The sequence below is a fragment of the Mustela lutreola genome, chromosome 7, assembly GCF_030435805.1.
Source record: "Mustela lutreola isolate mMusLut2 chromosome 7, mMusLut2.pri, whole genome shotgun sequence".
Lineage (NCBI taxonomy): Eukaryota > Metazoa > Chordata > Mammalia > Carnivora > Mustelidae > Mustela > Mustela lutreola.
Window position 1 is genome coordinate 38,882,145 of NC_081296.1, and position 14,518 is coordinate 38,896,662.

General features: G+C 42.8%; 1 protein-coding gene and 1 pseudogene across 1 annotated transcript; one reads left to right on the forward strand and one right to left on the reverse strand.

Moving 5' to 3' along the window:
* Positions 1–615: 615 nt before the first annotated feature.
* On the reverse strand, positions 616–10,378 carry LOC131835221 (transmembrane protein 202-like). The gene is made up of 5 exons (XM_059179591.1): positions 10,289–10,378; positions 9,814–10,069; positions 1,885–2,034; positions 1,415–1,546; positions 616–954 (listed from the first exon to the last, which is right to left on the reverse strand). Exons 1-5 carry the CDS (start codon positions 10,367–10,369, stop codon positions 746–748), a joined length of 828 nt encoding a protein of 275 aa, XP_059035574.1. The 5' UTR covers positions 10,370–10,378; the 3' UTR covers positions 616–745.
* Positions 10,379–10,888: 510 nt separating this feature from the next.
* Positions 10,889–13,873, forward strand: LOC131837100 (NADH dehydrogenase (ubiquinone) complex I, assembly factor 6-like; annotated as a pseudogene).
* The last annotated feature ends 645 nt before the right edge of the window (positions 13,874–14,518 follow it).

The following is a 14,518-nucleotide window of genomic DNA, read 5'->3' on the forward strand; positions in this document are numbered from 1 at the left end:
GGAGTCTGTGGCTTTCTTCACAGAAAAGTGCATACATAAATTCTGTGTAGAATTTCAGAGAGCTTGTGGGGGGTCTGGTTAAGATCTTTTCCTACCTAGGGAGAAGCAGTGGGTTCATGTAATAAGACTGTAAGGGTTTCAAATTACCAATCCTCATAGGAAATGGATCTCACGGATTCCCCAGAGCCTACCCCCTACTCAAGCACCCTTCAGCTTCTTTGGATGGTAGGTATTATCTCCACCGGTATTCATTCCATTGTTTGCAATTCAGATTCAACAATATTAACTAAATGTCTCCACCCTGAGTGTGCTCAAGGCCACACACAAAAAGAAAATTTCAAGTATAATTAGGTGGCATCTTTCTTCATGAATCATTCTGGTCTGTAAGATCCCTGATGCCCAAAAAAGATCTCTGATCTACACACTAGTTTCTTTCTTCAGGATCCTAATCACTGCTAGTTTCTTTCTTCAGGATCCTAATCACTGCTAGTTTCTTTCCTTCAGGATCCTAATCACTGCTGTATTCTCTTAGAAATTTTTTCTTAAGTAAACTTCTATTATTTTCTTTATGACTATAATATATATATTTTAGATCCAGTGCACACAAAACACATTTCAGCAGGTTTAATGCTTTCTCCTTCAGTAACGTGGACATGATATTAGGAGAGTTTCCTAGAATCTGCACCATCATTTCCAGTTCAGCCTCTCCTCCGTTTTTAAGACAAGTAGTAGTTGGGTTTTCCTATCACCATGACTGTTCTGACTCTGATTCTGGGGTTGTTTTCTCTTCCTCAATTGTAGATTCCATATCAGACCTTAAACTTTCATCTTCATCAGGTACTACTGTAGTCACTGGGCCAACCCCCAGCCTTGACTGCTCTTTGGGAACTGCACTGACATTTCGATCAAGGGAAGGAAGTCTGAAAGTTATGTGGTTGAGGAAGGAGATGATCCCTAGAGGAGAAGAATTTGAGGTGAGTTTCAAAACAGAGATAGTCTTTTGACTTTTAAAATTCTTACTCATGCTTTCCTCAGTTCTAAGAGCCAACCCTCCTCTCCCTCAGCAGTTTCTTTATCCTCCTGTGCTCTCATTGCAATACAGTATTTCTTACATTGTAAAGACAAAGCTTGAACCTCCTGGATTCAATGATAGTTGATAGTTCCACAACTTTCTGTAAAATCTCAGGCAAGTTGCTCAACCTGTGCATGCCTTAGTTAATGGTAGAACAGGTTGCTAAATCTAGGTTTCCAGACTCCAAAATCCATGATTTCCTCACCATATCATGCTGCTTCTCCATGTATGAATGTTCTAAATAGGAACAGTCAGTGCTTCTATTTCTCCCAGACTCTACCTCCCTTTCAGGAAGGGACTTCCTCTTCCATCCTTCTTGCATTAGGCAGGGGAATGACTCACCAGAAAACGTGTATAAGAAGTCACTCCACCAATTAATATGATAGGCCCATAGGAAATCAGGCTCCAAGGCATCCTTAGCATGCCAGTGAACCTGTGCCAGAAATAGGACGAGGCAGAGGAGCAGGGAGATGGCTAGGACCAGAAGAAAAGATGTCACAATGCATCAGTGTCTTTAGTCTGCCTTGACCATCACCCCCAACTCTCCTTCTGCTTCCAGATGCCGTATGTATGGCAGAATTTAAACTTAAGGATTGACCAAGACGCGAAAGAGAAAGGGGCTTCTACCTCTCCCTTGGGCTAAGTCAGCTTGCGGTGTGTTTTATATAGTAAAACAGGGCAGGTAACTGGCAACTGGGTATGAGACTAAAGAAGAGGAAAGGGACAAGAAAAAGAGGAGGAAAGCCCCACCAGGAAACTTGGTTTGTTTGACATTTTCACCCTAGTATTACCTTGCCAATCTAGGTCTGTACCTGCAATGAAGCTGAGCATGGAGACCTTCAGATCCAAGTTGGTGATTAAGCCTCCTCTTCTGGGCAGGCAAGAGCTGATGAGCCAGGCAAGGGCAACGACTATGGAGAAGAGAGAGATGAGGAAGAAAGCCCTGGAAATTTGAAGGTAATCTGCCAAGAAGGAGGAGAAAGGGAAGGCTTGGTTAGTCCAGCTGGGAACCTCTCTTAAGAAAACCAGACAGAGGCTTAGAGAAGGGTGTGAGGACTAAGGAGGATGAAGCAGAGTTCTCCATGTGGCAACGAGGGCAAAGTAAGGATTTTATTTCCCAGTTTTTCATTGATAACTATAATTATTTCCTGTGAAGGTAAAGCCTTTATTGTAGAGCCGAAGATGATATACAAATAGTTCTGGTTGCATTAACCCATTTAACTTAGATGTAAACTAGCTTTTTTTTTTTTTTTAAAGATTTTATTCACTTGTTTGACAGAGAGAGTGATCACAAGTAGGCAGAGAAAGAGGGGGAAGCAGGCTCCCCACAGAGCAGAGAGTCTGATGCGGGGCTCAATCCCAGGACCCCGAGATCATGACCTGAGCCGAAGGTGGAGGCTTAACCCACTAAGCCACCCAGGCGCCCCTGTAAACTAGTTCCAAAGAGATGTGACTCTAACATCACGGCATAGATTAAAACATTTTCTTATTCCTAATTCTAATTCTAAAAGTAATACGTGTTCAATATAAGCATTGGAAAGGCTGAAAAATACCAAGAAGCAGGAAGAAAAACAGCTACAATCCCACTACTAAGGGCAGCTACTATTAGCATTTTATATATTTTTTTCCAGTATTTTTCTATCCTCTGTACATAGTGGATACGATACTAAAAATCAAGTGATTTTTTTTCCTTAAGATTCTTAGGTAAGATTTTCCCCCCAAATCACCTGTTGTTAACATCATTTTTAATTTTATTTAATTTATCATATTAACATGTTTCACTTAATTATTTAACCATTGTTGAACTTGTAGTTCATTTCTATTTGTTTTTTCTCTTTTAAATATATCTGACTTGCATGTGCCTTGTCAGCCTATGACTACAAAATGAAGTCCTATTTACTTAAACTCCCATACTGTAATAATTTCAAGCTTGAATTTACTGCATTGCAGGAATTTAACATCCTAAAAATATCTTCTATTTGCTTTTTTCTTTTTCCCCTGAGAGTTCCTCAAGACCCTTCCTTGCAGTTGCTCAGAGAGAGGTCTGCTAAAAAGGTCTTTAGCTCCAAAGCCCTTACCCAAGCACCATAACACTTCTTCCCTCACCTCCTGGCTCAAGATCTCTGCTTTCTGCAGACCAGATGTTGGTAAGAGAGAAGAAGGGGCATGCCCCAAATTACTTTTTGCTACAACCTCCCTAATATGAAACAGATCCTTCCCTTGACTTCCACAGCAATTTTTTAAGATACATGCACCCCAGTGTTTATAGCATTATCTACCAATAGCCAAATTATGGAAACAGCCCATGTCCATTGATTGATGAATGGATAAAGAAGATGTGATCTAGATATATAGATATATACACACATCTATCCATATCTCTATTGTGTCTACATATCTATATCTGTGTTGCTACATCCATCTGTTGTGGACTATCAGTCAGCCATAAAAAACAATGAAATCTTGCCATCTGCAATGACATGGATGAATCTAGAAAGTATAATGCTAAGTGAAATAAGTCAGAGAAAAGACAAATACCACATGATTTCACTCATATATAGAATGGAGGAAACAAAACAAATGAGCAAAGAGAAAAAAGAGAGAGGGGGGCAAACCAAGAAACAGACTCTTAACTCTAGAACACAAACTGATGGTTACCAGAGGGGAGGTGATTGGGGGTGGGGGATGGTGAAATAGGTGATGGGGACTAAGGAGGGTACGTGTTGTGATAAACGCTGGGTGCTGTAGGGAGGTGTTGAATCACCATATTGGACACCTGAAACTAATATAACACCGTATGTTAACTATCTGTAATTTAAATAAAAGCCTTTTAAAAAAGAAATAAAGGATAACACACAATTGCAAGGAAATAAAGCTCTTCTGAGATGCTACAGATCCTACAATCTCTTCAATATCCTTTAGAAGGTGCCTCCTTGTCTAGCTTCATTCCTGTCTCAAGGTAGCAGGGGCCAGCTCGTCTCTACCACCGAAAATTCTCTAAGGACTTCTATGCCTGAGAATCCTAGTTCAGCTTCCAACTAACCAAGAGAGAAGAAAATATATTAAAGCTTATCCCAGATTAAGATCTGCCTCTTAAGTCTCATTTTCTTCTCTAGAACTCACCCCTTACTAACATCATTGATAATAGTAAAGTCAATGAAGGGAAACCACATGCCTACCCACAGAGGTGAGTTGTTCTGTGGCCAAAACAAGTTAGCCACATTAAAACAAGATAACTCGGGGTGTCTGGGGGGGTCAGTCATTTAAGCATCTGCCTTCAGTCATGATCTCAGGGTCCTGGGATTGAGCCCTGCATCAGGGTCCCTGCTTAGCGGAGAGCCTCCTTCTCCCTCACCTTCTGCCTGCTGCTCTGCCTACTTGTGTTCTCTATCTCTGTCAGATAAATAAATAAAATCTTTTTAAAAAATGATAACCCAAGAGCAACGCATTTCCTGAAACCTGGGTCACACAGAATTAGCAAGATATGTAGCCAGTCAGAACCATCAGCCTGCTTTTAGCTGCATGAAGCCCAGTGTGATAGGCATCGTTCCTGGTATTTAGCCCACAGTCCCCCACAGGACCTAGAAGCCCTTGCCTATAGCCCTGGCCCTTTGCCTGCAGTCCCCCAACCATAGCTAATTGGAAAAAGGAAGGAACTCTGACCTATGTTGGATTAATTTTATTCTTATGCTTGGGAATTTGGATTTGAGACTGATTGATGCCACTTTACTCATATATAGAACTTTGCTTTCTTGAACCAAGAAGATAGATACATTGCCACTGAAACAGTGATATCACTTTTTGTGCATTTGCATACTAGTAAACAGGAAAAACTGAGCTGTAGTGATAAAGCAAAGCATAAACAAAGATGAGCGTCAAAGCATCTCTAAAGAGACTGAGTGGTAGGCTTGATTTTTCTTCGTGAGATCCCAGTCTCTTCTGGAATCTCCTAAGGGACAACAAACTTCCTGCCTTTGGGAATCTATGAGATTCTTCCGAATCTTCATAAATAGGTTCACTCTGTAGCTTATGCTAGTACAAGTGAAATACAACATGAAAGTGTACTAAGATACCTAGTCCAAGTCCTAAGACATGTTACAGTCTAGTCTTTCTTCCATCAATGAGGGGAAGACTTGCCTTCATGTTCTTACAATCTTCTCTTAGATCCTCATCTCCTGAAACTACATAAACAAGATCACTCACACCCCCAAAGGAACAACTGAAGAGTTACATCATAGAATAGTCTCACTTCCCAAGGAAGCAAGTCAACTAGTTATAATCATACAAAACTAATTATCTGACCAAACTAAACACTTGGCTCCATTATATAAAATGGGTGTATTTGTTTAACTTCATAGTTTTTTTTAATTCACTGAGCAAAATAAAAGAAACATCCTAGAGCTGAGTTTGAGCCTCCATCTCCTCTAAGACCAAAAGCCACCAGCTTTTAAACATCAGTTTTTACAGCAGCTTACTTGACAAAGTTTCAAAGATCTTAGGACCTAAGTTATAAAAGGCACTACTTTTTGGTAAGACGCTTTGGTCCAGTGAAAGAGAAGTGTCCTAGATATAAGAAACACCCACCTAGGTCATCTGTATCCAAACATTTCTGAAGATTTCCTTAGTCATATTCTTGGATGTGAACTTGGGTGCAGAAAAAGCAAGGCAAACATCCCAGTTTACTGAAGGCAATGAAGCTAACGCCTTGGGAAGAAAGGGGATGTCAATTTCAATTTGGAGAGGAAGAAATCTGAATGTTTGAAAAGCTTACTAAGATCCTCGGTAGGGCCCTCAGGGTCATCACAGTCAGTGATTCTGTACTTCAGAGCACCATCAGGTAGGACATAAAAGCTACTGGAAGGAATACGACCCTACCAGAAACCAGTAACGATTCTCAGCGAACTGAGAACACTCACCATTTGGCGGTTTGTAACTGGTGGGCAGGATCTCCTACTGTTATGAAAGTAAAACTTTGTCCTGGAGGTTCTGGAAGGTGAGAGGGGCAGGGCTATACATCACCTTGCTCTTGCTCTAACAAATAAGCTTCGTTAACACTAGATGCTCTTTTCCTTTATAGGTGTTGACACTCTGGAAGGAATCAGTGGAGGAAGCCAAGATGACATGAGAAGGAAGAAGCATAGGAGAGAAGCCAAGCACCTGGCACTCCGCTGTATAAAAGAGATTTGGGGGGTGGGATTCCTCTCACTGCATCCTAAGTCCTTCAGCAAAAATCAAAGCCAGGATAGGGAGGTAGTGCTCCGAAAGAGTCAGGATCCTTTTAACATGAAGGAGCTAAGACTGAGTAAGTGGAGGTGGGGTGTGGATATGGATAAAGAAGGTACTGCTGAGGAATTGACCCATTTATTTAGCCAAATATAACCTCCACGCTGTTGACATCACACCTTCATTCCAACCACACAAAGGTGAGACAAAACCTCCCCAGACTCAAGGAAAAGAAGGTGGTTTGGGAATGAAAAAAGTCGTGGATGGGGATCAGCACCATGGAGAGGAGGCTGTGAAACTGGCTGAGGATTCAGGTTCCCTGGTAACCCCATTGGAGTGTCAGAATCAAGCATCCCCACCCAGCTTGGCTGTGTCTCATGTGCAGTGGTTCCCAGGCCCTGGCTCTGGAGGCCCCAGTGCTTTGACTAAAATACCTACCCTGCTTCCCTACAGTCCTCCAGATGGTTCAAGTTACCCTCTGCGCCAAAACATTCCTTTACGCCACGTTCTGATCTCACCTGTGCTATAGGAGAGTTAAGAGAAGGGTCTGTTCCACACTTGAGACTTAGGAATAAAAGTGAAGAATGGTGTCTACTACTCCCCACCCCTTTCCCATTCCATTATCAACTATAGCAGAGAAGCCATCAGTCATCTAGAACCAGGTCAAGTCAGAGCCAGAGCCACAGTGGGACACAAGACCAGGAGCACACATATTCCTGAGAACACCTGAGAGAGTCCCCATGAAACTCAGAAATGACAGGTTTACCATAATAAAGGGGGCTAAATTCTCACTGTCAGTAGGTAAAAATTCAAAATTCTCGAATTTGGATAATAATGTTTGGGGCAATGATAATATATTGTCACAGGTTGATGAGACCTGGACATACCCATTACATTTGGGGAATTCATTATGAGCTCTGTATTGCAGACTACTTACTTAGAATTGGGACTAGTGAACATTGGAAATAGGGTAGATACTTGACTTATAATTGTGTACTTAAAGGACTCAGTTGACCTTCTCTAAATCATTAACAGTTGGACTCAGGTGAATTCCAGGCTGCAAGAAATAAACTATTTGCTGTTGTGGCAAATTCCAAGATTTTTAAAAAAGATTTTATTTATTTGACAGAGAAAGAGAGAGAGAGAGAGAGAGAGAAAACAAGCACATGCAGGGGGAGTGGCAGGTAGGGGAGCAGCAGGCTCCCTGCTGAGCAAGGGGCCTGATGTGGGGCTCAACCCCAGGACCATGGCATCATGACCTGAGTCAAAGGGCAGTTGCTTAACTGGCTGAGCCACCCAGATGCCCCCAAATTCCAAGATTCTGACTCATTAAACATTAAAATAATAATCTCAAGTCCTGAATTTTAGCCTGGGCACAATTACATACATATGATTGCAGCTCAATTTTTATGTCTATATCTTCTACTCCTTTTATGCCTGTATCTTACACTCATGAATTCCTAGAATTTCTCTAGAAATGGAATTCGTGAGTGTAAATCTCTGGATACACATAATCATATTGCTTTGGTTATACCCACTTATGGTCCTCAGTATTGTGTATCATTTAAAAATCTCTGCTAATGTCATGTTTAAAAAATCCTATCTCATTGTTCATTTGATTTGCCTTTCTTTAATGATCGATTAAGGTTAAATGATTTTTCCTATGTTTATTAGACATTTTTAGTGTCTGTTCTCTGAACTGTTTATTAAGAATTTATTTATTGGGGGTATTCACCTTTTTATTAATAATGTGTTTTTTTAAATATCAATAACATTTAGCCTTTTATCTTTCATATTTGTTGCAAATATTTTCCCTAGTTTTTCTATGAAGCTGAAGAATGCAATTGAATTATCTGCTTGCCTTTGATTTTAGTTTCATCTCAAGATCTTGCTCCTTAGCTCCACATAGCGTTGATGCTCTAGCTCAGGGTGGAGCCTAAGTGCAACCCCCAACCCCACCTCCAGCATCTGGGGCCCCTGCTTGTCTGACAAGGAGACATAAATGCTTCTTTAATGCATGTTTTCTTTCACAATACCTGTTTCTCTGTGTAAATGTATTTTTTGAGGATGATGGGGAAACTGTTTAGTGTAGTTATGTCTTTCCTCTAAGTTTTGGTTCTGATTTAAAAACTTAGAGGGACGCCTAGGTGGCTCAGTTGTTAAGCATCTGCCTTCAGCTCATGTCATGATCCCAGGGTCCTGGGATCGAGCCTCACATCGGGCTCCCTGCTCAGTGGGAAGTCTGCTTCTCCCTCTCTCACTCTCCCTGCCTGTGTTCCGTCTCTCTCTGTCAAATAAATAAATAAAATAAAATAAAAACCTCATGCATATAGTATCTTCTGGACCTATAAACTTACTTTTAAATGTTTTGTATTGCATTTTTTAAAAAAATGTTATTTATTTATTTGACAGACAGAGATCACAAGTAGGCAGAGAGGCAGACAGAGAGAGAGAGAGAAAGAGAGAGAGAGGAGGAAGCAGGCTCCCTGGAGAGCAGAGAGCATGATGTGGGGCTCGATCCCAGGACCCTGGGATCATGACCTGAGCCGAAGGCAGAGGCTTTAACCCATGAGCCACCCAGGCGCCCCTTGTATTGCATTTTTAGATTTACCTAAATTCACATAAAATTTGACGTTAATAACTTATTTTAAATAGCTAGCATTTGTTATACTGCATATTTGACATGCATTTGTATTCCCTTCTACTGTTAGCAGAAGAACAAATTGACCTTAGAAGTTAAATCTGGGGCGCCTAGGTGGCTCAGTCGGTGAAGAATCTGCCTTCACCTCAGGTCATTGATCTCAGGATTCTAGGATTGAGCCCCGCATGGGGCTCCATGCTCAGTGGTGAGTCTGCTTCTCCTTCCCCCTACTTGTGCTCTCTCTCTCTCATACTCTCTCTCTCAAATAAATAAAATCTTAAAGAAAAAAATTTTTTTTTAAGATTTTTATCTATTTATTTGATAGACAGAGAGAGATCACAAGTAGGCAGAAGGCTGGCAGAGAGAGAGAGAGGGAAGCAGGCTCCCCGCTGAGCAGAGAGCCCGATGTGGAGCTTGATCCCAGGACCCTGAGATCATGACCTGAGCTGAAGGCAGAGGCTTAAACCACTGAGCCACCCAGGCGCCCCAAAAGAAAAAATTTTTTAAAGTTAAATCTGATGGAGGCTGAGACATTTCACTTTGTTTCCCAATTCTGATCAATTACTTGTATTTCTACAACCACATTAGAATACTCACCACATTGCTTCGCAGTGACCGCTTATAAAGGCCCAGAGAGTTCTTCCCAGAGACTAAAGAGAGTATCAGCTACTAAGCTGGGAGAGGAAGCAACCAGGAGTCAGAGGGAGAAAGGGTACACTGAGAACACCTAGGAAAAGCATGGCTACATTCACAATTTGCCTGAGACCGGTCTTGGACTCAAAGAGGTGAGGGTAAAGAGATCTTGAAGGAGGAGAGACGAAGAGCCAACATGGCTGAAAGCTCTGGGAACTGTGGGGCCTGGTTCGGTGGCACTCACAGGGTGGTTTGGGTGTGCCGCTCCAGCACAGTTCATGGCTGCATGAGATCCAGAGTCCTGCGTAGAGCTCAAAGCCATTCTTGATCACCAGGAATTGCACCCAGCTCAGTGGGGTTGAGCAGATCAACATTAGGAGACCAAAACCACACAGGCTGCCACAGAACATTCGGATGTAGATGTGTGTCTGATCCACATGCTGCTGCCGCCTCTGGGGTGGCATCGTGACATTCAGATGTTTGCTGACGGGGAGGGTAGGCTATAAGGATGAGGGAAATATTGCCTACCAAAAAGATCACCCTTGATCCCCAGGGTCTCCAACTCATCTCTCCCTTAAGGATCCCCATGTGGGTTTGATCTGTGGATGTCTCTCCCTACCCAGGGTGATCTTTTCTCTATCTTTAGGACACTCCGTCTAGGCCCGCCTTTAAGTAAGTCCTCTTCCTCCCGTCTGACCTACAATTAGGTACCTCCTCACCCTTTGGTATTTCCGGTTCCCCTGAATTTTGGGAGCCTTGGGATTATGGAAGGTCAAGACTAAATTTTGCCTCTTCTCCATCTTGGCAGCCAGCTTGCTTTCTAACTGCCACGGAACTTGCCTCCGCCCCTCCCACACGCGCCGGCAGATTCCATGTCTGTTTTGCATTCTGGGTCGGACTGGATCAGGAACAAATGATCCCATGTTAATCAGGTGCCTGTGTATCTGATGGGCCCCACCCTCCCTTTTCTGACCCCTTTTAGCTCCTTCATTAAATAAATCCATAAATATTCTGTTGGCAGTTACTGTGTGTCAGGATTTGTGCTAGGACCTGAACCAGAAAGATGAATGAGGCACAGCTTCCTAATAGCAAATAAAGATGTTAACTCAGATGTCTTTAGGACTCAGTAGTATGGGGTTAGAATTCAAGATTATGGGTAGCCTCGATGGCGTTCACACTCTTGCCCCTCTGCTAAGTGGAAGGCCGCTGGTGTGTCTCCGTAGGTTCAGAAGCCAGTGGGTCAGCCATGGCTGGGCATTCAGCATCCAGCCTTTTCTTCCTTTCTTGCTCCAGTTCCCATTCTTCAATGCCCTCTACTCATGAAGCCATTGAAGGGCGTTACACCCCTGCCTGCCGCTGCCAGTGCTGACAGGGCCCACTGTGAAAATGCCAGTCTCCCCAGCGCAGGGGGCTACCCGCCAGTGTGCTGAAAGCTACCATTCACAATCCTGCTTCAGGCTTGGGCTCTGTGTGAAAGCAAGGAGAATGGCCTTGCCCTGCTTCCAGAGGAGCTCAAAGTCTTCTTTTCAAACAACTCTCTCAGCGTTGGTCCTAACTCCTCCTCCCACAAGGGCTCAAAATTACTCCAAGATGCTGAACAGACGCCATCCTGTTCCCCATCCTGGACATTTATTCAAATAAATGCCCAGCTGCACTGCCAGCTCTTGTTTTCCATGAGCAGATAAATTCTGAGTCCTAAATTTGGGCTGAATCAGAATGCCCCATCACACTTTTCTCCTAGCATGCCTTCTCGCCCGCCCCAACCTGTCGAAACCTATACTTTATGTCAGCTGTGGGGGACAACTGGCACTTAGCTTGCTTATGTCCATGCTTTAGCATGAAGTCCTCTTTCTCCAAAAGTGTCATTTGACTCTCTGATTCCCGGTACTTAACCCAATGCCTGAAAAGAAAAGAATAGGAATGAATGAGCAACATATATATATATATATATATATATATATATATATATATATATATATATATGAAATTTATTTATTTGAGAGAAGGAGAGAGGGAGATCACAAGCAGGGGAGAAGGGTAGAAGGAGAAGCAGGCTCCCCTTGCTTGAGCAGGGAGAGCCTGATGTGGAACTCGATCTCAGGACCCTGGGATCATGACCTGAGCTGAAGGCAGATGCTTGACCGACTGAGCACCCCACAATATATTTTTATATAAAAGATAGAGGTTGGTACACAGGACAGCATGGTTAACATTGTCAGAGGAAAATTAGGGAGGGTTTACTGGAAGAGGTATTAGCTAGATTTCAAAGCAATTTTCCAGGTAACTGAGGTGACGGGACATTTGAGGTGAGGAGAATAGTATGTCTCAAGGCAGGAAGCCATGGACAGCATGAGGTTCTCGGGGCACTAGAAGCACTGGTTCTACTATGTACAAACTCCAAGGGGAGAGTTGAGGGCTTCAGATAGAGGCCAGAGCTAGATCATAAAAAGTCCAATTACATTGTGATGTTTCAATTAACGTGATATGCTAGCACTACTGGCTTGATTATAGGAAAGACTTTTCCATCTGCAGCAAACTGGCTTGCAAGGCATGACTATGAGCTGCAAACGCATGCCTAGGGAGCTAGACATAGGCATCGAATATGCAGGCCTGCATTTCAGTCCCCATTCTAGCACTTACTTAGTTCCAGCACTCACTGGCTAGATCCCTTGGGGCAATTTCCTTAACCTCACTGAACATCAGTTTCTTCTTCTCTAAAACCGGGTTAATAATCATTCCTGCCTCATAGAATTCTGTGACGATTAAATGAGATAATATGCACAAAGCTCTTAGCACAGCGCCTTAATATGTGCTCAGTAAATACTATTATTTTTAATTTTTTTAGTATTCTCTACATCTTGCGATCAAGAGTCACATGCTGCCCCAACTGAGCCAGCCACACTCATTTTTTTTTTTTAATTGTCTTTCCAAGTTTGCTGGAGCATGACCTTGGAACAGGCCATCCCGAGACAGATGAAATTCTAATGTTGATGGATAAAACATGTCACCCTAAACCAGAACATTACTGAAGAGAGGATATTGATGTAATGGGGGATAACAGGTTATTTTGTGACCAGTGTCTGATTGGTAAATGATGCAATTCTCAGCTATTGAAAGAACAGGTCGGGCACCACTGGACTCTAGGGCCTACTGAAAGGTTGGATGCTCTGGCCAACCAGGAACTTACTAGGGCCTATATGCATATGACAAAACAAGCATTTATGCATAACTGGGGGCTGTGTATCCTGCCATTTCCCCACTTTAAAAGGCAGTTTGGGGTCCCCAGCCTGTGCAGCAGCCACTGACCTGGAGCCTGTCGGGTCCAGGAGAAGCGTCTACTGCCAATCTGACACAATATGGAGCTGCAGAAACCAGATTATAGGGGATCTTTATGCTCCGAGCCCCTCCCTGCAGAATCCTGGGGCTCTGCTCTTGCATTGAGGCCCTTCAATGTGGAACTGGCTCAGGCTGGTTAAGGACTCAGTCTCTGAGAAAACAATTAGACTGATGTGAATGCAGTTTTGAAAAAAAAAAAATGTGGATGGTATATCTTGTAACATTCCACCACAGCAGCCGGTGGCCCGTGAACTAGGGGAGACACCAGAGGAGGCAAGCCCCACATCTGGGCCCCAGACTGACCTCGCAGAGCCCCAGAGGGAATGAAAAGCCAGGCTCCCACCATGGGGGACTGAGAAAAAAAGCAGCTGGGAAACTGCCATCAAAAGATACACTCTGACTAAAATACGGCTTATGACAATCACTGGTAAAGAGACAAAATTTGGATGACAAAGTCTATCATAACACCAGGAACTGAAAAACTATGCTGAAAACGCGCAGACCTCTCCTCTTCATTTAACACTAGAACTACTGGGTAAAAAGGAACTTCATAAAGCTCATGCCACAAGTCACATGGGAAAAGCACAGGGCATTGTCACATGTTTGAGAGCAACGCCCTATCGTGGTAGAAGGAGAGGGGTGTTCCTTCCCTTAGATATTTGTATGCTTGACAAATACAATACATGGTGTTTCACAAGAGGATTTTCTATAGAAGAACCAAGATATAAATGTGAGGGATGAAATATTTGTGTCATTGCTAGGCCAGCATGCTGGCGCTTAAATCATGCTAGGCCCTTCCGCAAAAGTGTTCTTGTGAAAGCATTTCCTGCTTTTCTTCAAGTTGCTCTGGAGGACTACTTAAAGAAAATCCAACAAATAAATTTTTACATATTCCAACCATCTTTCCAAAAGAATGCTTCCATTACTTCCATTATTTGTATATTCAGTCATGAAGAAAAAGAACTTAAAATGATTTCATGGCATTGGTAACCAAACCCAGTTTGGTTAGAAGAAAACAGAGTAATATGTTTGTGACCTTGCAGTGGGTCAAGAATTGTTTTTAAACAGGACTTCTATGGAGCACCTGTGTGGGTCAGTCATTAAGCAGCTGACTGTGGTTCAGGTCATGATTTCAGGGTCCTGGGATTAAGCCCCACTTCAAGCTCCCTGCTCAGTGGGGAGTCTGCTCCTCTCTCCCTCTGTCTGCTGTTCCCCCTGCTTGTGTTCTCTCTCTCTCTCTCAAATAAATAAAATCTTTAAAAATAAATAAACTAACAGGACTTCTAGGGATGCCTGGGTGGCTCAGTCAGTTTGGGTGTCTGCTTTCGTCTCCATTCGTGGTCCTAGGGTCCTGGGATTGAGCTCCACATTGGGCTCCTGCTTCTCTCTCTCCCTCTGCTGTTCCCCCTGCTTGTACTTCCTCTCTCTCTCTCAAATAAATGAATAGAATCTTAATAAAATAAAACAAGATAAAATAAAATGAGGACTTCTATTCACAAGAAGATACCACTGAGAACGTAAAAAGGCAATCCATAGAGTGGAGTAAGATCTTTTCAATATGTATATCTAACAAAAAACTCATAGCAAGAATATATAAAGAACACTTGCAAATC

Excerpts from the sequence above, each read along its gene's own strand:
- LOC131835221 (XM_059179591.1), bottom strand. The coding sequence starts at position 10,369 with ATGGAGAAGAGGCAAAATTTAGTCTTGACCTTCCATAATCCCAAGGCT. Across the intron at positions 10,070-10,288 it reads GGAACCGGAAATACCAAAGG|CCTACCCTCCCCGTCAGCAA; the intron begins GTGAGGAGGTAC and ends TCATCCTTATAG. Across the intron at positions 2,035-9,813 it reads CGGCACACCCAAACCACCCT|ATTACCTTCAAATTTCCAGG; the intron begins GTGAGTGCCACC and ends CCTTCTTGGCAG.